This window comes from Epinephelus lanceolatus, chromosome 2 (genome assembly GCF_041903045.1).
Source record: "Epinephelus lanceolatus isolate andai-2023 chromosome 2, ASM4190304v1, whole genome shotgun sequence".
Taxonomy (NCBI): Eukaryota; Metazoa; Chordata; class Actinopteri; order Perciformes; family Serranidae; genus Epinephelus; species Epinephelus lanceolatus.
The window spans coordinates 20,887,308-20,913,092 of NC_135735.1; the positions used below are offsets into that span (position 1 = coordinate 20,887,308).

At 42.1% G+C, this 25,785-nt stretch overlaps 1 protein-coding gene across 2 annotated transcripts in view; it reads left to right on the forward strand.

Annotated features, from left to right (window-relative positions):
• Positions 1 to 25,785, forward strand: part of ankrd11 (ankyrin repeat domain 11) — a 117,283-nt gene that overhangs the window by 68,134 nt on the left and 23,364 nt on the right. For both annotated transcript variants that reach the window (XM_033625933.2, XM_033625942.2), the window contains exon 3: positions 23,449 to 23,594. In XM_033625933.2, the coding sequence (XP_033481824.2) occupies positions 23,508 to 23,594 (87 nt within the window). In that variant the 5' untranslated portion in view covers positions 23,449 to 23,507. The remainder of the gene's footprint in view (positions 1 to 23,448; positions 23,595 to 25,785) is intronic.

Genomic DNA, 25,785 nt, shown 5'->3' on the forward strand with positions numbered 1-25,785 from the left:
CAGGCTGACCCAGCTCAGGCCCACATGTAGTGTGAAAACTGCTCCATTGTATTGGAAAATCTGTGGGAGGGACAAAAAAGGAGGAGGAATAGGGTGCAGTGGTGGAGGTGATTAGGAAACCAGATCCATGGCTCAGCTTCAAAGGGAACTGGATCTCTCTGCAGTGCTTATTGATCAGCCAGGAATATTGCTGGTCTCCTTGGTATTGGGGTGAATTCTAGCTGATATATTGTGGAGATACTGCGCTGCCTCTACATGCATTTAAATCACAGTGCTTATCAGTTGCCTGTAAGACAGTGTCAGTAGCTTAGCATGCAGGAGATACATGCTGGCTGAATATTTGTGTTTGCAGCGTGCCTGTTGGGACCATAAGGATGTTGTCGTCTAACAGCATTTTGTGCATTTTGCTGTAAGGGCAGACTTTGGAAAATTTGTTGGCCGGGCTTCCTGTATGTCTCGAAATGCGAAAGATCAAGGGAGGCAACAACAGTGACAAGCATTGTATTATTTAACTCCCTCTTTCCTGTCCTCTCATTTTCTTTTCCATCCTAACGTTATCTGCCCCCCTCTTGTTTTCCCTTTTTTCCCCTTCCCTCCCTCCCAGAGAGAAGGCGCATGCAGAGCCAAGTAAACACTTTGATATGCGGAAGGAATCTCTCCCACCCCCCCACCCCCTTCTCTCTCACTCTCTCCTCGCAGCCTATGTAGGTCATCATGACTCACTCCTTTATGCTTCAAAAGCCGGATCCCTGCTCAGTTGCTCTATCTTGAGCCCTCTCACGTTCAGCGTTGTGTAAGAGAAGTGTGTTTGAGTGTTTGAGTGTGCAGGCAAGGGAGCTACAGATGACCATTTTATGTTTGAAATTGGTTTTCTGCTTAATTTGTACTCCAGAATGCTCTCAGTGTTAATTCTTGTGGTTTGTTGGTTTCTCTGGTACTGGACGTATAGCTCTCCTCTGCAGTATACCATTTATAGAGGGGAAACTATACACATTTGTATCATAACAACTAGTCCCGCTTTCCTCTCTTCTTCTCTGTACACTGCATTCACTCTGACCTAGATGCTGAATCCGTCAGCTGCGGCAAGCAGATTTATTATTGCGTCAGAAATAAAATGCTTAGGCCTATTTTCAGATTTTACTTTGCTATAAGAGTGACAGTTTGACATTCTCTTATATGTTTTTCTGGTTCATGTTACAGGCAGGTTTTCACCTTATTGAAATAATTTAGTGTGGATTCATCTATACACCTTCAAGGCATACTATTTTGGGTTGATGTTACATATGCTCACTGTTTTTAAGCCCAGACCCATCGCGTGACCACACTAACAAGCTACCAGGGTCAAATCCAGGCCAGTGCACACTGCACATCTGTTGGTGGTGCTTGCTATTGCTAGTCCTCCAGCCTGCTACCTGTTGACTGGTTAGCTCACGGGTTGTGTGAGATTAAGTGTCTCATCCTTGTGAGAGTTTTTCGAGCCATGTCCTAGTGTGGAGGGAAGCCCTTTCTTCTGCACTGCTTCCACACATGGCATAGTATCTGCATATGAATGCTGCCTTCTGCTTCTCAGTTCTGACACCGAAGACACCCCTCCCACCCCTCATTGAAAACCGGGGGCCTCTTCACATGTGCACGCATGCGTGTGTCTTTATTGTCAGAGGGGGAGAGATTTTTTCTGCAAATTCAAAACATTGCTGCTATCATTTTTTAATTTGCAGTTAACAGATGAGTTTCCTGTATCGAGATCATCTTCTTGTGAGTGTGTGAGTTAAAGGGTACGGTGGGCTTCCAGGGGCTGCGGTCTGTTTGAGGCGTTTCCTAGTGAATGCCAGGATTCGAAGACCAGCTCACTATCTTGACCCAGATCCCAAATGGCCTTAGCGTGTCACATGTGTGTCCTTTTGTCCTTCTCTCACCAGGGCTGCATTCATATTGGCCAGACCTTGGATGGGGAGAAAAGAGTGAACAGGGGCTTTTTTGATGAGTCACTCAACCGAACAAAAACAGAAGGAGGGGTGAAGGGAAAAAATACAATGCCCTGCAACCCTGTCCCCCCCTCCAGGGCTTCCTAAAAACACTCTGATATTACATCACACACACACACACACACACACACATACAGGGCTGACAGTTAAGAGTTTATCCAGCAGCGCTAATGGTGGTCAACCGTTACATGCAACATTATGCCATAACATAAAAGGACACGCGGAGAGCACATTTAAATCGCCAGGCAAGCACAATAGGGGTGAGAAGCTGAGGAGGGATGTGCATCTGTGTGCAAGATGAGGAGGGGGTTGGGTGTACCATGGTAAAATGGAAGCTTTGTGGAGGAAACCTGAGTAGGCTGGGTTTTGGGGCTGTACATTCACAAGCCTGTATCATCTATCCCTTTTCCCTAGCCTCAATGCACCCCTTGTCCTCATAGTTGCCTCTCCACATTGGACCCTCTTGCAGCCACTCTTCTGCTAGCAAGACCAGAAACCCCTGTCCAAGAAGACAGAGACAGTTTCTAGTTCTGAGTCCTGTGCAATCCTGGCCAGTGCAGAAGAGTGAAGTGCAGCCAAACTTTGCTGTCCTGTCCAATAGTCTGTCTTTATCACCAGCTCCTTTTTATAGCCCAGTCAACAACTTCTGTTCCCTTCAGTTTCACTTGTGTATTTTCCACCGGTGTTTGTGTGTAAATGTGGTGGTAGTCTGTCTCCCTGGCATGGCAATAGAAAAGTGTGCCAGCAGTGTAAACTTTCCAGATTTTGCCAGAAGGCACCTTCATGACATGCATTTCTATTCAGTAGTTTTCTCCTTCTTCTGTCTCGTGTGCTCATCTTCAAAGTAAGTTTTCCGTAAGAGAGTGGGCGTTTGCACTGGGCCATCAACAGGAAATTCCAGCCTTGGAGTGTGGGGGTAGGGGATGGCTGAGAGAGAAGTGAGGAAGATCAGGAGTTTGTTTGGCAGCTTTTTGAGAGCACCCAAAGGTCTCTGACTGGCTTGGTCTGCATGAGAGCTCCCTCTGGACAGTTAAATTGGAAACAAGAAGAAAGTGTCTTCAATACTGTTTTTGCATCAGCTCTCTACTTCACTTATTTTGCATGTTTTTTGTTTGTTTTCTTTTTTTACTTTTTAACCTCAGCCTCCATTCAACTTGGGTTTGCGTGTTGTTTTTTTGCTTTAATTACCCCTCCATCATACTAAATCTATTTGCCCCCCGTAGTTTTTCACGGAACATGCTTGTGCTGTGTGTCTTTGTTCAGCCTCGTCATTGTTCCCGAGATGACTAAGCTGTTTTTCCCACCACTGCTCTTAGGTTTCTAAATACTTGAAAACCTGTTCACAGGCGATGCCATTAACCAAAGTTTTTATCCTTGTTAGGGATGTAAATTTTACAGTCTGTTGAATCAGTATAATACTTGTTTATCCTCAGTTTGACGTTTTTAAGATTTACATGAGCGATTTTTGCAGCATGACTTACGAACTTCTAAACACAAAACAGTGCTTTCATTCAAACTTGGTGTTTGTTTATGCCCTCAACACAAGGCCATTCAGTATTTAAAAGATCAAACATAGCTCATAAGTATGTTTTTAAAGGCTACATTGATGGACTTAAGTAAAGTAGAAGAGATTAGCCATAGCACTTAAAGCCTAACACAGGACTGGTGCTACCAGCTTTCTCAGTTGGTGGTACCAGCACATGATTTGCTTCAACTTCTTTTCGTTATTATTTACATCTTGTTTCTTTTTATCAGATAGCTGATAAAATATTGTGCTGCTTTGACTCTGATGTAGCCGCTTCTCTGTCTCCAGTCACCACTCTGTAGTCTCGCTTAATGTCCTGCCCACAGCACTGTCTCATTGGTTACACGTTATGAGTAATAGCCTATCAAAACAAAAGGCTGCCATGCCACAGAAGGCAAAGACGAATGCAGACTGGAGCAATTCTGGCCAGTGAGCGGAGCTGTGTCAAATGTAAGGCGGCAGATATTACTGAAAATGTAGTAAACATCATAATCCTTTACAACGAAGTTGCAAAAACACCTAGCGTATCCGCAAACAAGTACAAGAACTGCAGAGAGAGAAAAAGGTAATGAGACTGCACCTGGACGAGGGCCAGCTATCACTCTGATTGACATCGTTAGTAGAGACTTCAGTCTGCAGTTGGTTTATACACTTTATTTATTAACTCAAGAATTGTACAGTAACAATGAGCTTCATGATGTGCACATGCATCAAGCACTGTGCGAAGGGCACTAAGTGGAGCGGGTTCACCAATGATAATGATCATCATGCACTCTCATGAAAATGGCAACATAAAATTTTAATGCACACAAAATGAATGAAAAGTTGCAAATGCACCTAATGTGGTGGCAGTCTGGAGCCCTGTGACACATTCCAGGAGAAACCAGTGTCCCTGGGATTTACAAATACCATTGAAACTTTGATAACCAGGGGAATCCATGACATTTCCATTCCACCAGTAGAAAACATGTCACTTGGAAAGTCTTAAACTTCGGTTTCGGCAGAGTGTGAAGCTTGTGTGAAGCACTGCATGTCCCCAGTGGCTGTTGGTATCATAGCTGCATAGCCATACAGCTACGATGCTTGTTATGTTGTCTGCTGTGCTGCTTTCTAGGCTGCTCTGGGAACTGCTGTAAGACATTGGAGCTGTTGTATGGCATTAGCATGAGCCTCAGGACAGCTAGCTAACTTGGAGAGCCGACAGAATGCATCTCAGCAGGGATTTCCTTAGTATTGCTTTGTTGTGCAGCACTCATCAGCCATGCAGTGCCAGGCCTCAAGTGCACTACATAAAATATACACAGGAGTGGTAAAATAAAGATATCACACAGAGCAAGGCAGCACACACATATAGCCTCATCTCACCCAGCTTATTGCATTGCCTACAACAAAAGCGTGTTTTCTGATTGTTACTCTGCACATGTCATCTCTTTCATTGTTGGTTAGTGTATTTTTCAACATAAGTAATAGATCAGTGATCAATCATGAGCATCCCTTATTGTTACTGGTAAATTTAAAGGTGTCAGCACTGTAACTCCCCAGATACATAGTGTGAGAGTCTATGCATGTTCCAGAAACTGCATAGTATAGGCTACATTTAATTTAAAAGCTGGAATATCATATATGCTTTGTCAAGGGACACAGCAGAACTGTTGCTGCTGACTGTGTATGACATTATCATTAAAGAACTGCATTGGTGCTTAAATTCCTATCAAAGTTTTGTATCAGCTAACAGCCTTGTGAAATGGGGAAATGAAAAGGGAAATGGCCCAAGCAGTGGAAACCACTGCTGTTTTCTATTAATATATAACTCACCTTTTTCCTGCTCTCCCATCGCAATAAATACTTTATCTCTTTGTCTTCCCTCCTCTCACACGAAAACAGTTTGTGTTACCTCTGCGGTAGGGCTGCACCGGGTTATGGGGTAAAGCTTTAATTGGCTAAATTGCATACATCTGTTGATAGCTGTTGTCTGGAAGTGTGTGTATGTGTTTGTGCACATCTGTGTGCAGGCTCAGATGCTAAGAAGTGATGCCTTGTGAACATCGGAAGAACAATTCCCTCGGGGTAGTGCCTCTTTCAATTACTGCAGTTTCCATTATGGACAAAGATGGAGAGCTAGTAAGCACACATGTAGACACACACACTTATACTAAGAGAGATAAACAGATGCTAATTCAAAACTGCATGCAAACTGGTTGTGTTGTGCTGCTTGGCTTAAGCATTAGGTCCAGCTGCCTGGTAGATGGGAGCCATAGTTGCCTAGTTTATTCTGTTGATCAGGTTGCTGGTTTGGGGTCTGAAGAATTTGCCAACTAGTCTTTTTATAGTCCAGGTCAAGTGATATGATGTTGGTTTTCCAATTCCACTAGCAGATTTTGGTTGGCCTTTTGATACGGCCGAACTTAAAGGCGAGGGTGTAGAGGTTTGTAGGATTGAGCCATTTGACCAGAGGACCCAGCAAGTTCTTGTCCCTCCAAGCTGTGTTGCGCTTTCACTGGATATTTTGGGATGATGCTACGGCTGCTCCAAGCCAACTGTGTCATAACTTCAATTATACCGCACACAGCTTTGGCTTATATATTTTTTTAATGTGTTACCAAAAAAACAAACATTTTTAACACCTTACAAGAGAGAATGTGGTGACTTATTATTGTTGGAGATTTCAGGGGGGTCTTTAGTCTTAGTGAAAGTGTCCCGACCAGCACTTGCTCAAACCACTAATTGGAGCCATTCTGTCCAATCTGATGAGTTTATTGATTGTTCCATTATGAGTGACTGTGGCCTGCCACAGACCCTGTGTGGTCAGCTGTTAGTTTGTCTGCCTACCTGTCAAGTTTATTTGTTCTGTATCAGTATTCGCTCCACTGAGGTTAAGGTTCGGGATTGTTTGGCAAAGGCAAGCTAAAATACTGAAGACTGTTTCATGGCAACAGTGTATTTGGATATGTACAGAGTTTATGTTAAATTAATGCACACAGCAGCATTTGGTGTGTGCAGCAACCCAGCTATGTGTCTTTTCCGTGTTGCCGTCAACGTTATATTACTGGTAGTGGAGAATCCACAGCGTCCCTGCTGCAATATTGTACTGTGGAAAGACAGCCGTTGTTAGGTCTTTTGAACTGAAATGGACAGTGGATCAAGTTTTTTTTACTTACTCGACCAGATTTGGCTGGGAGTTTTGTAGGGTGCTGCAGTGTGAGTTGGTCAGCTGATTTCATTTGCAGATGGATTATAGCAACAAACCCCAGCACTAACGTAAGCTAGTCTGTGGATGATTGGTTACAAAATACTTCCCTTTCATCCTACAAAGCTAAAGATTAAGTTGTTAAATTCAAATTGCACCCAAACAGTTGCCTTTTTTAAAGATAAACTACAACCTAACTATTGTTTGCGACATATTGTCCAGACACTACAATCTTCCCTTGCAGTAGATTTGCACTTATTTTGTTCTGTCAACAAAAATGTGCTTTTGCCTTTTAGAAACGGTTCAGAAACATAGTGGGCAAGGAACAACATTCGTATGTGAATCGATTTTTCCACCCCGCCTTTAATGTCTTACTCGTCTAATATCTGTGACTGTGTGTTATTGCTGGCAATATGATGTTGAAAAATAGGGTAGTGTTGCACCCAAGGATTCCTGGCAGCTCTGAATGAACATAGTGGAAACGGTGCATTTGATTCAAGGCACATTTCGAGGTCCTGCTCTGCATGATGAAGCTGTAGTGTACAAAAGGATTTAGAAGCTCTTTTAATTTAACTTTTTTTTCCCTGCTGGACATCAGAAACTTAGCTGGAACGAATATTCGAATGGGATCTTCCTCTGCTCTGCTTGATTGAGACATAGTCTGATGGTAAAGCATTCTGAGCTTGCCCAAGTTTAAATGGCATCCACTCACTATACGGTTCCTGTGCTCACATGCAATAGTTGAGAGACACACACACACACACACACACACCCTGAAAAATCTGCATGTGCATATTCTTTTTACGAATATGCACATGCTCTCACCACTGCCTCAGTCTGGCATCAGTTCCCTGCCCCCTCTTTAAGCAGGCACCGCCCCAGCCCTCAGCTGGCTGTGCTCTGCAGTAGCAGGCCTTTCATCCTTCCATCCCTCCATCCGGCCCTGCCCAGTGATTTATAATTCATCTGGGATCCTGCCTCCCTCCACCCCTCTGCACCAGGACAGCATTAACATTCTGTTTGGTCCCCAGCTACGCTGCACCCACGTGTGTATGTTGTGCGTGTCTGAGGAATGATTCCTAGCCAGCGAGGCTCCATTTGGAAAGGCTGTTATTGTAGCTGTATGTGTTCATTCTGTTCTGGCTCTGCCTGCATTCCTCTTTCATTGTGGGGATCAGGTTGCTTGTCTGGCTGTCTGTCTGCTGCTGGTCTTTGCTGTTGGTTCTCCTTCTTCTCTGTCTCCATATGTGCCAAGTCAGCTGCCTGTCCCACCTTCTGGTCCCTGTGTAATAACAGAAAGCAGTGCGGCAGAATGTTTAAGAGAACAGTTGCCATGTATTGGCCGTGCTATCTCAGAGGGGTCTTCACCAGTATTTCAAGTTTCCTCATAATATGTGACACCTACTCTCACTAGGCTATAATAGACCCAAGCAATTACTAATGTCAGACGCAGGGTTTACTACACATCACCAGGGCTCCAGATTAACTTCACCAGGAGCGCTGGTGCACCAGTCCAAATGTGTGAACACCAAATAAATCCACATTCAGCACAACACATGCATACATCTGTCATCTCAATCCTGTTTTCATCTATCCAAATTGTTATATAGATGTTCCAAGACATCATGTTTGGTTGTTAGTCTTCACAGAAACAAAGATTTCATGTTTATTTTTAATCTTACCTGTGTCTGAAATTTTTTTTCTCACGTCAGTGTAGATAGATTTTTGAGCTACATTTTTCAAACTGAGTGAAATGTCATTACTACACTAAAATTGAAAAAAATCCAGTTTTGCTGGTATTATGTTCCAGCTCTTTGCCATTTTTATAAACTCAAAAGACCCACAGGTAAATTAAATACAAATACTTGTTCAGTAATTGCATGTGTCTAGTACTCATCGTGTATACAAGATCTCTAGGTCTTTCAGAAGGTTACTCTAAGGGGTTTTGGTGGTTGTTGTATTTTAGCAATTGTCCTTTTCCGAGGTCATTTAACTCTTCTCTACCTTTATAAACAGGTTTATATTTGCTGGTCTCATCACACAAGGACAGACGGGGACAGAACGGGGTTGAGGCTGAAAAGGAAAATAGCTCATATTTGCTAGCGAGCACATTGGATGAGTGCGTTTGAGCGAGCTAAAGGTTAGCTACTACTGCTGTTGATTTAGCTGTAGCTTACTCTGAAATAGCATAATTATAAATACAGTAGCATTTCACATGTCGCTACTTAAGTTGTCATAAGTCGTTAATTTTGGAGTAACTGCATGTTTTAATCTTTTTCTTGGTGGATCTTTGCCTTTATTTACATTTGGATCAAGAGTTGTGGCTATTAAGATGAGGTGAAGTGATGCATTCAGCGTAATTGATGAGTATAAAGAATGTCCTTTGCATTGAAGGGGTTCTTCCCCTCGTGGCTTTTACTATGACAAATATGGTTGTCACATAGCTGTTGTGTTGTTGTGACATGAATACTTTTACCAACCGTGACAATATCGCAACGGCTGGTAGTGTTTTCACTTTGCGGGTCTGTGTGTGTCATGATGGGAAATGTGTTCCTGGAGACACATATTGTCGTGGGAACTAGCACAGAAGAGGTTCAGAGTACTTTGCCAAGTGTTTATAAGTCTGTCTGTCACATGGGGCCAGCTTTTGTCAGTGCAACAACACCACAGCAGTGCAAGATGCAGTAGTGAAACTTTACAGGCGTGTAGCTGAGATCAAATGAAGACTGAGTTTAAAGATGGGTGTGGTCCGAGCAAGGAGTCGGTAAGTAGGGGTGTAATAACCAGAGAAGGGGCTGTTGGCCCACTTCCTTTACACCTGTTAAGTGTAAATAGGAATTTAAATGTCAATATAAAAATAATATAGCAACTGAAACTGTAGCCATAAAATTGAATTGATTAGATCAGCCCATTGTCACAGATACCCGATCTAGATGTTCTAGTCAATATTGGCCCAATATCCATATCAGTATCAGAGCAGTGCATCCCTGGTGTGAGAGAGGCTCCATGAAGACATCACACCAGATGCCACGTTGGCCAAAAAAATAAAATATTAGTCCTCATGCAAAACAGAATGGCTGCTGCTAAGAGCCTGATCATTATGCTTTAAACACCTCTTCTTTTACCATAATGAACAAACAATGCCTGGTGTAAAAGACAATGTGTGATGAGATCAAATAGCCGGCACAAACGGTGTTGCATGACTGACAAATCTGTCCCTCTGTATGAAACCGATCCAGTTTTTAACCAAAATCTTTTGTCACATTGCAAACATGGTATACACTCTGCTTCAAAAGGGGGATGCTTTTTAGATGATGGCAGTTTTTACATTAGCGTGTGTGTATGTGTGTGTGTTTGTGAGACATTATGATGCTCATCTCTGGAAAGGTCATATCCACCCTCGGTGCCTCTCCTCCCTTGCCTCTCCTCCCTTGCCTCTCTCTCACTCTGTTCATTATCCATCCAAGCTTTCTCCCTGTGCTCTGCATTTATTTTTACCTCCTCACGTAATCCTTAATTAATGTAGATCCAGTCACCGTGCCTCACATTCTACTACCATACACACTTACTTGTACACATACACACTCACTCATTCATGTACTCTCGAGCAGGCACACAGCACACACACATTCAACCATTTATCTTCCCTGTCAGTCTCTTGCAGGAGCATAATGATCTCGAGATCACACACACACACACACACACACACACCCCTTAACACTTTGCACACTTCACAATCATAGGCAGATGGGGCGGCCGTGTTGCTCAGTGAGCTAAAGCACATACAACATAACCATCATGTCCTCACTGCAAATCTGGACAGGGATCCCTGACGTGTGTCATTTCCCTCAATCTCCAGCTGTTAAAATTGTCCAAATTACAGTAAATGCACAGCACAGACTTTTGTATTTGTTCGGTTGTGACCTTTTTGTAAGAATTATTTTAAAGGAAGGCAGAATGAATCGGCCTTTTAGGTTATCGATACTGATATAGAAAAAGTCTTTTCTATTTCAGAATTTGTGCAGGTACTGGAAATAGTCGTCATATTTGCTAAGACTGTAGGAAAAATGTTCAGCCCCTATTTGTTTACTGTTTGTTGTCTTTATGCCTCCGCACTGGCCACAGCCATGTCTGTTGATATTATGTTTTGGGGTTGTCCGTCTATCCCATTCTCAAGAACATGTGGAGGGAATTTCTTCAAATTTGGCACAAACGTCTATCTGATATGAAGGATGAACCGTTTAGATTTTGGTAGTCAAAGGTCGAGGTCACTGTGAACTCAAAAAACATGTTTTGGCCATAACTCAAGAATTCATGAGCTGATTGTGACGAAGTATCACACAAATGTCTTATAGGATGAAGTGAAGACATTTTATATCTAAAAGGTCAAAGGTCAACTTCACTCTGACATCATGATGTTATGCAAAAAAAGTTTTCTGGCAATTATCCAACGTTATATCCCAGGAACAGAAGGGCAGACATTTGGTCAGATACTGAATTGACGACACTAATCTTGTGTGTTCACATTGAAACTGCTGATTGTGTAGATCTTAAGTGTGTCAGGTTGAAGATGTGTGTGAAGCATGCTTGTTTTAGAAGTGGTAGCCACACATTTGAAGCATTGTCTACTGTGGTGTTCTAAATTTGATACAGTACCGTGGAAAATATTGATATTCAATACCATTTTTGATGCCATGAAAATGAGACATTAGAGGCATACAATCAAATTTTTCATTGAAAGATAAATATAATATGATTGTAACATGACGGTGATGTCTTTTCTTTATTTGTTTAGTTGCAGAGAACAACAGAATGACTGTATTGACGTTACCAGAATTCAAACTTTTTTTACATATATGAAAATAATATTATGTGGTAGTTCACATGTTCAAATGCTTCTGAGATTTTCACACATTCAAAAGACAATGAAGTCCAAGTCAACAACAAAACAAAACTATGATGAACAAGCCTATATTCAACCGGGGCGAATGAGATGAGTGATAGCAGGGCAATGGGGCCACTTTAGCTTTGTGTGTGAGTGTGTGTTTGTCTCAGCTTGCTGTCGGGAAAAGGAGAGAGCAAGAAAGTAGTATCGATAGTAGTGATACTGCAGAAAATGAGAATTGAAACCGTTTCAAATATTCAAAATCTGATTTATTGAAATCGATATTTGACAACACTAATCTACTGTCATGGCTACATATGAGTCTGGACAAATATGGATGTAAACTGCAACTTCACTGATTTGCAAAAGCATACAACTGTGAGGTGGTTTGTTTGTTCCTTACAATCCAGATTGCATGATTGATGATGGGAAAAAAAACTAGATGACCAATGTCAAGTGATTTTTGAAAAATCACTGACACCTTTGCACTTCAGTGGGTGGCCAACAACATATGTTACGATGTAGGCCTACATGTGCATGTCACAAAAACACAGCATCTCCACCATGAAGCATGGAGATGTTTCAAAGCCGAGCCACCCTTACGATATATACCCTAAGCCATAAACACTGAACACTTACAGTCTTAAATTGACATTGCCTGAATGCAAGAGGCTGCAAATGCTGTGTGAGGAACTGGACCACACTTCAGGCTGTGTTGTTAGCCCCTGGTGTCGGCTCTGATGCTCAAAATCAGCTCTAGAGTTAGTGTGCTGATGTTGGCTGTCTGCATAGGAATATAACTTGGGAGGTGCATGGTTGTCTCTCCTGTTTCATTTGAATCTGTGTATGTTATGTTGTTCCCATTCAGAGTCAGTCCATGTTGTCCTAGCTCTGTGAAGCCCATTGTGTCTCTGTTTGTATAGAGCATGTTGCGTAGCAGATTCACCTGCAGATGACTGAGCTTTTTGCAGAGATGGTTATTGTTTTAATTGTGTCAACACAATTCCGCAAATCGGATTGATTTTTTTATTGAATCGCACTTACAATAGTTACTTATTTAGTGTGTTTGTAACTGTAACCTCATCTTACATTTCACGTTCAAAAGTAAGGCAGTGATTTGATCTTTATTCATGACATGACATTCAAGACATGCTTAAAACATGCTTTATTGGAAAATAGTTTTCCACTTTTTAGGAAGGCTCATTGCGAGAGATGTATTCCATATTCAGGCACTCACATCCTTGATCTTTTCTTTCCAGTAACCACTGTTTTTGTTTTTATGTTTTGCCACACAGCTTAGTTTTTAATGTGGGGTTCTGTAATTGCCACATTTATTTTTGATTTGCTAGCCATGATATGAACCTGTCACGGATCTTCTGCTGGTGTCCCCGCATTATTGTTTACTGTATTTCATTAACCTGGAATGCAAAAGTTGTTCGTTTCTGTGTGTTATAAGGAAATATTAAGCGCTACCACAACATGATAAATGCTTTGTTGTTTACATTCCTGCAATGCTGGAACAAGCATGTATCATCAGGTCTGAGAATTTTCATCTTAATAGTTTCTTTTACTTGTGGCGTAGGTTTGACTAAAGCTCCTTTCCTGAGCAAAAACCCACAAACACCCACTCACGTCTGGCTTTTGTATTCAATGGTAAAGTTTGCAATCAGCGTTCACTCGTGGGACAAATGACTCTGCAGGAGTCATGGATATTAATTGGCTCCAGCTCTGATTTGCCTTTGCCTGCGCGATGCAATGATGCGCCCCAACAAAATACCATCTTTCTCCATACAAGCAGTGCTCAAACATTATTTAAAATGTTTAAAAAGTCTGCACCAAGATTGAAAGAAGGATTTAATATCTAAGAGTTAAAAAAATGTAAACACTAACATTTCCACTAGCCTCCATACTGCTTTCCACTGTTTACGAATCCATTGTTCTTGTCCAGTCTGTCCTCGACTTCAACCATTACACACTAGAAACCAAAAAAGAGTCCGCATACTACGTATTCATCCACTGCAGAGCGTTGTACACATCTCTGGTCTACTGGCGATGGGAGCGCAGTCTATTCCCAGTTTTCCCGCACTTAAAAAGCTGACATACATTATAATTCTGACTTAACGTAGCCAAAGGTGACACTGATCCATTGTCCAAAGATTTAGTGTTTTTTATGCATACAATGGGGCTTCCTGTATGAACTGGCTCTTGTCTGTCAGCTTGAAATATTTTCACTCATTTGATGGCTAATGTAAAACCCATAGTTGTCAGGAATTGTTTCCTTCAAATCATTTATGCTAGTGCTGATTCAGTTTTGATAGATGTCTGTCTTGACACCAACCCACTGAACACCAGTAGTTGTGGTATGAACAGTGTTGTAGTCTGAGGTAGATTTGAATCTAAGCGTGGCAGAAATGTTACAACTGATCTGAGCTGTTTAAGACTTGTAAACCCAGAGTCCAAATGCTCTACAAGCAATTTTACAAGACTACATGGCATGAATCGGTGCAAAATATTTAGTACTCATGCTTGCTTTTAAAAGTTTGTATCTGTGCAGAACTGTTTCTGTCTTGAGATCTAAATTGAGTGAGCTGCTTAGTGTGGGTGTAGCTTAAGGGTAAGGCTGGAAGTGACTAGCCAGCTAGCTGCTTCATACTTGTTGCCACACAGACTTAGCCTGTGCCAACAATTTCTAACTGGAATCCTTACAGTATCAGGCAAGAAGAAACAGAGATGTTGAATTGAAAATAACAGCGTATCCCTTTTGATTCACCACGTAGGACACGTTCAAGTTAAATTCTTGTTATTTTGGCCCTGTGCGATTATGACCCTAATCAGCCTGGGTACATTCCCCGCATGGGAAGACATGTCTAGCAAACACACTGTTGTTCTTTCCATCAGTCCTGCTAAACACCCACTTGGTCAGGGGGGGGGTGGGCACACGAAAATAAGGCCAAGCTATCCAGGGAATTGGAGCAGATAATGTGGCTTCAGCTGGTGTTTGAAGTGCCATTTTTGTTGTTGTTGTTTTTGTCTTAGTGGTTGTAGTTCTGCAAAATTATTGATTATATTGTGCTTGATACTGTGCTCATTATAAACTGGTTTAATGTTTTTCAGAGATGTTACAGTTTCAGTGCACACCCTCTTGTGTCCTGACTATTTTGCTGCTTACAGACATTCATGCAGAGTGACTATAGACAACTAACCCTATGTGCCCCATGTGGTAGCTGTGTTAGAAATGCCATTTGTCAGCACATAGGCTGTGAATGAGTGAACCGCTCTGTTTGGTCAGACGGTGATCCAAAGGTCAGAAAGTGATTGAATCCTCATTGCTGGAGGTTGATATGCAGAGGCACTCTTCTATCAATAGGTTCCCTCTCTCCGTTCACGGCTCTTTCACTAGCTTCTCTGATAGGCCTGCATCTGTCTCATCCCTGAGTTGCTAGGCAACAGGCTTTCCGTGTGTGCGTGTGCATGCACTCACACGTTGCTGTGGCAATGTCAGGCTTTTGCCTGTGAGAGAGGAGAGAGATGTTGAGAATAGAGAAAGGCAGATGAGAGAGAAGTACTCAGAGAGGAGAGGGGGAAGAAATGAGAATGAGTCAGAGCACTGATGAGGCTGAGGGATTGAGAGGAGAGAGCCAAAAAGCACTAGATTGTCTCTGGCCTTTCCTGCAGCCTAGCTGCATATATATACAGGCCTGCCACTATCTTAGCGAGGTCACTGGCAAAGACAGCATGATTTACCAGACTGGCAGGCAGGCAGGCAGCAAGCACTGAGCTGTTATTGGATGGAACAGAGAGGTGTAAGGGAGAGTGAACGTGCTCAGAATAGAAAATTAGACCAAGTGATTGGATTCCTCCCCACATCTCACTCCTCTCTTGCTTTGTGGCTCTCTCTGCTCCTAGAGCTGTATGGATAATAGGACCACTCCCACTCACTCACATTTCAAATATATTTTGTCATTTCCAGATGCCCTTGTGTATCACCTGCTGCTCGTATTGACATTTAAGGGTAAGGGCCTTTATTAAGTAGGAAAAGAAATGACAGATTTAGATCTAGAGATTTATTTAACCCCAAAACATGTTTGCTAAAAATACAAACTGGCTCTAGGTCTCTTCTATAGAGGCTTGCATACTTAATCCATATCTTTTCCAGAAAAATAAAACTTTAAAAGCCAATCTAGAAGCTTGATCTCCACCCTCTAGAAACACAGATAATCACTGTTCTTTGATACAGCACTCTGCACGCAGTAATTCTGCTCCTTTCTTAACTCCTTTTGTAAGCACACGGTTCTGCTCCAGCATAAAGCATCTTCCCTCTCAGCTTTTGTGTGTGTATTAGCACATGTTTGTGTGTGCGCGCGCGTTTATGTGTCGGTCTCTTTTTTCTCTACACAGGTTTATAATGAAGTGAATGGGCCCAGGTCAGGGACTGAGCAGCCAAGCTGGGCTCTGGTTGCCAGGATACAGCAGTCGAGCCCGGCTGGTTTTATTTGCACACCAAACAGGCTAGCTAGCTGCTGCTGCTGTCCTTCTGTAGACCATTTTCCTGCATGGCATGTCCATGGACTGCCACTGGCACTGCAGTGCAGGGTACACACATGCACAAACTAGGGCTGGATGATATGGTGCTATTTTTATATCGCCATAACTACAAGACTTTCCTTTACTACATATATTGCAGCAGTTGTTTAGGTATGTTAAATGGTCAGTGAAATTGTCTTTTAATTGATATAATTACATCAGACTGCAAAGTAATAGGAGGTCAAACTGGACATTTGCAGCTGACGTACTGTGGTACTTCATAAATTGATAGAAGAAATGTGATTACTTTGTTGTTATATTCAACAACAAAATACTACATTACAATCAAGATCAATAAAAAATAACATCTTTCAGTACCATTCCAAATTATTTGATCATAAATAATGAATGCTGTATAAATGACATATGTTTTGCCTCGTCTTATCACAAGCGTGCAGGCTTTTGGCAAGGTGTGGATAGCTCAGTGGTTTGTGTGATAGTGAGAATAGGTGTTTTGAGAAAGAGTGGCTGGGCTTAAGCCATTTTGCACCCCTTCATTTGATGTGTAATTAGAGTAAGGACACCTGAAGGAGGAAATGGGACACAGCAGCGGTTGACACTTGACCTTTGTCCAGTCACCGTAACTAAAATCACATGGGTAATCCATTTAGGAACTCGTACTCACGTCATACTTACATCCACAGTTAACTGACTTCAGACTTGACCTGATCTTATTTAACTTTAGATTTGACCCAGATTTGTAAATATGGCAGATGAACAGTAAGTCTGTTGTATTTTTTTTACTACCTTCCCTAAGACCCATAATACTGTGTTGGGTTGGGCCAGTGTAAAACTTTTCAGACTGGTCTGATATCTAGCCAAACACCTGACTGTACCAGTAGACTTTGTCACACTTGAGTCAGCAGCCTCTCCCAAGTTGAACAGCGAGCGAGCGTCCAATTATTGCATAACATTGGAGCTCTCCATCCACATTGAATCTATTTAATATATATTTCTGTTATGTCATGTAAATAAACCATGTAACTATCAGCTGTGTGCTCGAGCTCAGACTGGAGATATTGCCACTTGAAAGATGGGTGAGTAGCCTACTCCCTATCATCCTACATTTGCACTTTTAAAATTGAAAACACGTTTTATATTGTGATATTTACTAAAAATGATGTACAGTTTAGCTAAACAAGTAGCCAAGCTTGCTATTAGTGATGGTTATTTACCAGAAACTTTCAGCTCCCTGTTGAACTCCCTCAAGCCAGCTGCCATCTTATTTACCAACCCAACTCTAATAGTTTGCAGCAGTAGTAGATGCTGAACAAGCAGTGTCAGTGTCTGTGGTTTCCACAGGATTGGTATTGTGTGTTTGTCGCCTTTGCTTTGAGAGAACTTGGTCTAAACAGTAGAGTATTGTGTGCAGAATGCGGAAAAAGAAATTACTTCAACAACATTTGCTTTTGCCTGCCCCTGAAAACACATTAAGCCAAGTCTGTGTTTTTAGCTGCTAGCATTGGCTATAAACTAGTGCTACTGAAAATCTTCTGCAACATCAGATGTGTTGGATCATTAACTCAGTTGAAGCTGTGATTCAGTGCAAGTTTCGATTTTTCCATTCCAAGTTTCTTTGTGGCGACACACATTACTGTTAATTTTTTCTCCTCACAGGCACATATTGGAGTTGTTTAGTTGAGAGACAGGTGCGCTGGCATTATTTGGCATAAGAAATGTTTTGCCATTGTAAGAACAAATGCTGAATTTCCTCTGCATGCATGCTGCAGCTACTTTTCTTGATTTTGTTTTCCACTGCATATAGATACCCTTCAACTTCTGTAGGATTTTCAGCCTATTGTCATAACAACACTGTGTTAAACTGCTTTATGGCGTGGTTTTGAGGGATGCAGTTTTTGAAAATCTGTGTCGAGTGAAAAAATAGAGTTAACTATTGACGGTAGCTTGGATATTTCCTGATGATTCTAGTGGTGATTCTCTCTGCCTAGTAAGTCGTCTGCAGTCTTCAACTCCACCTTCTGCTATCAGCTCAGCTCGCTTGGACCGTCGACCATGGTGGTGCCAAAGAAAGTACCAGGTGCTGCTACTTTTGTCAATGGAAAACCAAAAAAGAAAATTTCTAAGTGTGTTGAGTGGAGCCGTGTAGTACCATGCTGTGGAAATGCGGCAATATATTTAAAACTTACACACTTTAAAAGGATGGTGGTGTATGGATATCTCAGTTGACTTGCACTGATTGATTTGGACCGTATTGCTGCAGCAGGGCTGATGACTGTAAAATGGAGTAAAGTCTTGCCTCAGAGCAGATTAAACTTTACTTTCATTTTGTGCCTCATAAACATCTCTGGTATGAGGACACTTTGACCCCTGTAACATTTGCTCCACCATTTATGTCACTGTGTCTCAGCTGTATCAGTTAACCAACACCGAGATCAGTTGACTGACCGCCAGGGAGTATGCTGCCAATTTGTATCTGATTGTGCAATAGGTGATGGGGTTTGTGCACACACCACACACAAAACACGGGCACAGACAGACAGACAGAGAGCAACACGCCCATCCCTGTGTGCAGCTGCTGTGTTCAGCTGTCAGTTGTGGAAAATTTGAGGTGTGTTTCTGTGTGTTCAATGAGAGGCATGAGTTAGGAGTGGCACGGGGTTGGACCAAGCAACTACTCCTCATCTGTGCACGTGCATCTTCAGCTCTTTCTCAGCTGTGTGTGTTTACGTCTTTGTGTTTTCCCAGTGCTCTATTTTGTTTCTCTGATTATAATCAAGAGTGCGTGTTGTAGTGGAATTGCTTGCAGCGCTAAAAATTGGTGTGGTAGAAATTGGTCTATGAGGCCCGCCTGGTTTGAGGTCAGAGTTTTGTTCATTGCAGTGCAACAGATTTCCGAAACTAAATTAGCATTTGTGTTCTTGAACCTAGCAGTTTTATATGCTTTGCACTTTAATGAAGACTTACTAGAGTGAATGTAGCGTGTGCTGTGTGTATTCATCCCAGGATGTTAGACGATGCAGTAACAGTATTGTTGAATATAACATTAACATTGAACTATCTCCAGGGCAAAATAATACACCTTCCTGTGCTATTAAATATGGCTGCCGGACTGAAATGGCATTGTTGAGTCACTTCTGAGGTGGCTGCTTTTTACCTTACCTACTAAGTGCAGAGTTGCCTGGACACATGACACATTGTACCACAGTTGTTTTAACTGGAGAATATAATACCCAATTAGATTTTGGTGTATATAGGTTTTCAAATCACTGAACATTGTCAGACATCAAGGCCGTCTCCTCAATCACATAAGCTGGTACTATAACATCCTGATGTAAGTGTGCTTGTGGTGTGTGTCAGTGAATCTGTAAGTGTGCACACAGTATGCTGCAGTATGCTGAGGTGTTGGCCTCTATCTGACCGCAGAGGGAGTGGCTCAGAGCGTAGAGAGGATGCTACAGGAGGATGAAGAGAGAAAGAAACAGGGGACATAAAAAGAAAGGTGTGTGTGTGTGTGTGTGTGTGTGTGTGTGTGTGTTTATGCGCAGGGGAGAGAAGGGATGGATAGTTGTACTGGCAGGTCCTGTCCTTCATTTGGAAGAGATTGCTTCTCTGGCTCACCTCTTACCACTTCTTTCTGCAGTCATCATTTCCATGGCCAAGTCTAACTTAACTGACGTCATTTATAAAACATTAAAACTCAACAGAGCTTCCCCTCTGTTGTATTTATCTATTTATTTATTTTTTTATTTATTTTGTAGCAGGGTATGACTTGATCAGAGGACATCACTCCATAGGTATCTCAAAACCAGGTCATACTTTTTGAATAGTTTGAATAGTTTTTTAATAGTTTTTGAATAGAATAGTATAGGTAATTTCAGTTCTCTCTGAAATAAATATTTGCATTGATATATATGTATTATGTGTTGTAAGCTATATTATTGTTTTTATAATTTATTAAAAATCTCCTCACAAATGCACAAGTGTCTTTCTAGCGCTAAAACCTCAAAATACAGTCAGAGTTCTTTGTTTTCTCATATGATGGCTGTTAAGAAGCAGGATGCTGCCCTACATTGTTCACCACCACTGCTACTCACCACACTGTGTAACCTCATGACCTGTCACTTATAGCCCCGAGTATTTATATAAACTCAACCTAGCAAGCATGAGGCACTGGCTTTTATACTGATTGCCAAGTTAGTTTCATTACACATCGCCTTGTAAGGGCACAGTGTAAATTTAGTAATGTTAATCAAACTTCATGACATTATTTGTGTATCGAAAGTGCAGCTTGGTAAAAGGAGGGTGCCTGAATGGCAACCAAAAATTAAATTTGTATCATATAAAACATGCTGAACATGTGAATTTTTTTTTTTTTTTTTTTATCTTTTAAAGGTGGTCTAAAAGCACCTCCATCATTTCAAAATCATTAGTATGTGTCAACCATTTTGGCCATTTTGTTTTTGCACCACTTTTAAGAAGAACTCTGCTGCATGTCAAATCAAACGCTTCCTAAACTAACAGCCATGGCAGCTGTAATGCCGCTGCACATGCATACTGCAGCAGCCTGTGAAAGACTTTTCTCAGTGTTGCAACTGCAGTCCAGGGTAAGTTAGAGTAGAAGAGTTAATATACAACAGACTGGCAAAATGAAAATCAAATGTCTGGAGCAGAAGGCAAAGAACTTGTACCTTAATAAAACCACCATCGTTCTTTGAAGGTATTGTTGGATTACACTCGTGTCTGGGCTGCAAAACAACGCAACTAACTTTGTTTTAACCTGAAAATACTATAAACTGCAGTACGATGAACGCATGAAGGCCAAGAGGAATAATGTTGGTAATATTATCACACTTAATCCTCATCCTTGTCCTCAGACATCCATGACAGAGTGCGTCACTGTCACTGTATCCATCCAGCTCCCACAGATAGACTGCATTAACCAATGCAATCGTGTCGAACAAAGACATTTATTTTTATTTTGCTCGTAGGAGATGCATTAAATTCATGTGAAGACGAACCTTATTTTTATCCTTATTTTGATGCAAAGATATGTTTTTCAGCAGAAATACAGTACAACGTGAAAGTGAAAGCAGTGCCCTGGTGATTTAATTTTGGGTAGAAAGTTTTGGTGCAGTTTCATTTATATTTTGCTTTTAGAAGATGCACTGTGAGTAAGGACCAGTCTTATTTTGATGTTAAGGCTTGAACATTTATAGGAATGTAGCACAAAGTTAAAGTGATAGCAGTGCTCTGTTAATTTAAAAGTGAAAGTGCAATTAAAAAAAAAAAAACATCATTACCCTAAAATCAATGAACGGTTGTGATAAATAACCATGATTATTATTTTGGCCATGATTGTGCAGCCCTATCATAAATGTTTTTTTCCAGCCTGGTTAGCAGCATTCATAATCTGCTTCTGCTTAAGGGCTTTCAGTCCAAGAGTTTCGTCAGTCACTCACCGCTGTTTTATTTTAACTACACACAAACTTCACAGTCTGGCTTACAGCGGTTTTTACAGTACAGACGACCTTCATAGTCGAGCCCTAAATAAGATCTCAGGATCGATGCTGTACTTCTTGATTTCATCACAAACCATATGATATTCCTTCCTAATGCAGAGAAACTTAGTTTTCTTGTATTTGTATATACACACACACTCATGAGCACGCAAATACACATATGGAATTAATCAACTGTTTAATAGCAACAACACTTCACTGGGTGAAACACACTCACACACACTCACACTGTTAGCAGATGTTATGTATCTTTTGATTGGAATGAAATTACAAAGGAAATGAGGCCTGTGGTTTTCAACAGGGTTTCCTCTCCTTGTGTGTGCCTTTGTGTGACTGCTAGCTTGCAAACATCATTTTCCTGTATTTCGCATGTCAGCGAAACGCTCTGTAGCTATAACTGCCCATCATAGTAGTCCCAAAATAGTGCAGAGATTATTGTTCTAGAAGCCCAGCTGACCTAGTTTGCGGAGTGTGTGTGAGTGTGTGTGTGTGTGTTGCTGCAAGGTTTGTTTATTTCTGAGAGTAGTCAACCTTCCTGTCACTTTGTTTGGTGTGGTGGGAGGTGGGAGTTTAGGGGGGAGGTTGGAGCGAGTGCATGGCAGCAGCAAAGAAGGAGTAACAATGAGCCAGAGGAGAGAGGAAGGGGCTGTGGTTTGCTGTGTTTGCTCGTGTCTCTCCTTCCATACACCAGTAAAAGAGGGAGCAGTACATCCTCTGTAGCTCTGTGCCTCTCTTGGCTGGCTGGCTGTCTTGACTTGACTGACTTGACTGGAGAGATATAAATAGCAGTCTTTGAATAGGATAACTGCAAAGGGAAGGGAAGGGAAGGGAAGGAGGATGGGGGAGGGGAGGGGAGGGGACGGGAGATGGAAGTGGCGCCAGGGAAGATAGGAGTGCCAGTGTCTCAAAGTAGAGAAAAAAATGATGCAGCCATGGTCTCATCTGTTCACTCACTCAGTCAGTCACAAGGATGATCATACTTGGACGCACTCAGAAGAAAATGTGCATTATGGAGGAGAGAATTGAGAGATGGAATGTATGATTAATTCATGGCCCTGTAAAGCAGAAGGCCTCTCTTCATGAAGGAAGGCGGGCAGGGGATTGTTGTTGTGTACCTACATGGAGGACAAAGTAGACAGTGGGAATACAGGGCACATTAAACTGTACAGAGCTATCTGTATAAGTTTGTGATAAAACCAATCACTCATTACGGGTAGATTCCTAGCTGTTGCTGCAAGAGGGCAATAGTCCCATCTTGTTGACTGGTGTGAATGCCGTGAATTAGGGCAGATTAAAGCCCCACAATTACAAGGGGTGGCTAGCTATGGCAGTAAGTAGCTGTTTGGGTTTTTGTCAAGATGTGCCAGTCACGTTCCTGAAGACATTCCTCCGCTTTTCCTGGCTCTGTCAGTATATCAAAACATTAGGGTTATGCACATCTCACTTTGTCTGTCCTGTTGTAATCATTGGTATTTTTTTATATTAATAGTGTGCCACTGTTGTTTTGAACGATTGTAGTTCCTCCTGCTGTAGTTTTCTAGGCAGACCTTGCCTGCTCTTTGGGTTCAGCCTAGAGATCAGATCAGCTTTTTGCCTGCCACTGCTAAAAACTCAGCCTGCTGTCCTCCCTCTCAACTGCTCTTCCTCCAGATCAGTGGGGTAATGGTTGAAAATAGAGTGCTTGATGTGCCGCTAATGGCTGCATCGTCTGGCAGTGTGTAAATGTGTTTTCAAAGAAACGTAGTGGCCAGTTGCTAACCTCCCCCACCATCTCTTTTTTTTCTCCTTTCTCTTTGTTCCAGACGGTTGATGACGATGCAATGGCAGCGTGAATGAAGCTTGGCGTGGGGAGAGCTGAACGATGCCCAAAGGTGGGGGTTCTAAAACCCCCCAGCTGGACCACTTCCCACTCAACACCGACATGGTGGAAAAGCAGGGTGGGAAGAAGGTAAGACTGAAAAACCTACAAGCACACACTGTGCCCCCAAAAACCAAATGTTTTTATACAGAGCATACCCCCACTTTCAACTGCTGTTTGTCCTTGAAACTTGACTCTAAACCACTACATCTCATCAACAATTATAAAATTTTGGAAGGCCTCACGGACAGTAAGGGAATGTTAGCTAAAATAAATATGAAAATTGGTTTTCAACCAGAAGGCCTGGGAACATGTCCTACCACAGAAACTATCTGTCCCCCCTCTGTTTCCTTCAACTTGAAACTTGAATGTATACCAGTTTCGGTGACGCTGTTCTGTGGTTGATCCTGCTCTCTGACCCCTCTGTGGTGGATGCAAGTATTATGAAAGTTTCCCAGTATCTGTAATGTTGGAAAGTCCAGCTGTCAGTGGCAAGGTGGAACATCACAGAGGCCTTCCCATCAAGAGAAAGCTGTAAACAAACATGCCGTTATTAGGATAATATCATGTGGCACCACAGACTAGTCAGTAACAGATGGACACTTGAGAAACTGTGTGTGTATCCTAGGTTTTGACAGATTTGGGGAAAACTGAATGATCCTACTATGAACCTTGGGCATGTAATAGTCAGCTAAAAGATCTAAAATTAGAAACTTTTATATCCATTGATGTATTCAAGGGCATCATAAAGAATCTGGTCATACAGGCATATGGTTGTTTTCTCGAGAGGCCACTGTGTTAAGTAGCTGCTTCTCTGTTTCATTTTAATTTTTGTATATTATGTTGTATTTTAATATGTTGTGATTTTGCATGGCTGCTACCCCGGCCAGGTCTCTCTTGTAAAAGATGCCCCCTGAACCCTTATTCCTAGTAAATAAAGTGTGGTTTCTATTTCCCAACTATACCGAGACCACATTAATGTACAATTGCACAATTGACTCTTGCATAATAGCCTGTTGGAAACTGCAAAGAATGTAGTGTTTGAGTCCACAAGGTTCAGGCAAAATAAGGCTGAATAATTCAGCCAGATTTCAGAGGCATCTTTGGAATTGGACAGCCTTGTTGGCCTGTCAAGACATATTCAGTCATGAAATGCAGGGCTGTGAAGGTAGCGTCCCCTGATTTTGACACAGGTACAGTCATGTCGTTTGCATTGGAACAAAGTGTTGGGCGCAGCTTGATGATGTCACGGTGTGTGCCAACTGTTCAGCTACCAGGAGCAGCACCAAGAGGCGAGGCGAGGAGAGGTACAGCTTATGCAGGCATGGATTTACAGCCCTCTGCAAAGGATTGCATCAGACTCTGGCATGGAGGAAGGGAGGGAGGGAATGAAGCGCACAGGGGTGGGTGGAAAACGGAGTGAGACGAAAAGAGCAGGCATTGCTAGGAGACCATCAAACAGGGTGTCTTATGAAGGCAGATCTGAGGAAAGTCTCTACTTGTCAAAGCTCTCTTTAAATTTAATTCAGCAAAAAAACAAGCCAGTCTAACTCTGGAGATAAGCTTTGGTTATTTGACCATTTTCTACCAACGCAATTTAGCTCTGCATCTGCTGTTGTATGTTATTTCTCCACTTAAAGCAATCATTCCCTTGCATCTCGGTTTCCCCACTTAGATGCACTGTAGCTTTTGCACATGCCCAGATGTGTGCATCTGTGTTCTCTTGTTAAAAGTCTTTGTGTCGCTGAGGGGAGACACAGACAGAGAGGAAGGAGGAGAGAGACGGAGAGATCAGCTAACTGTAGCTGACACTGTTTGTCTCTACTGTACCATGACATCATAGTCTTATGACTGGGGCAGGGCAGGGGGAGGAGTTCAAAGAGTCGACACATAATGGAAAACCTGCCCCGAGGATAGAGAGAGATGAGTAGGGGACAGAGGCTAGGACAGAGAAATTAAGTGAAATCTGGTGAGCGTGTGTACGTTACATCTGACCTGTTCCTGGATCTCCGTTATGAGACCTTAAACCCTTGGAAGCGCACTGATTAAAAACATCTCGACCTTACACCATGGTACAGTTTGGACTGAGCAGTTTGACAAACACATCAGGGATCCACAACCGAATGAATCCACTGCTGGTGTGAATTCCCTTTTCACTCATTGCTTAATCCTGCATCGTTTATTTCCTGTGGCGTTTACTACAGATGGTGTCAACAGTATTCCACAAGCACAGTCACCTGAAATATTCCAGGATCGACTTGTGAATATAAAGAAGATGCGT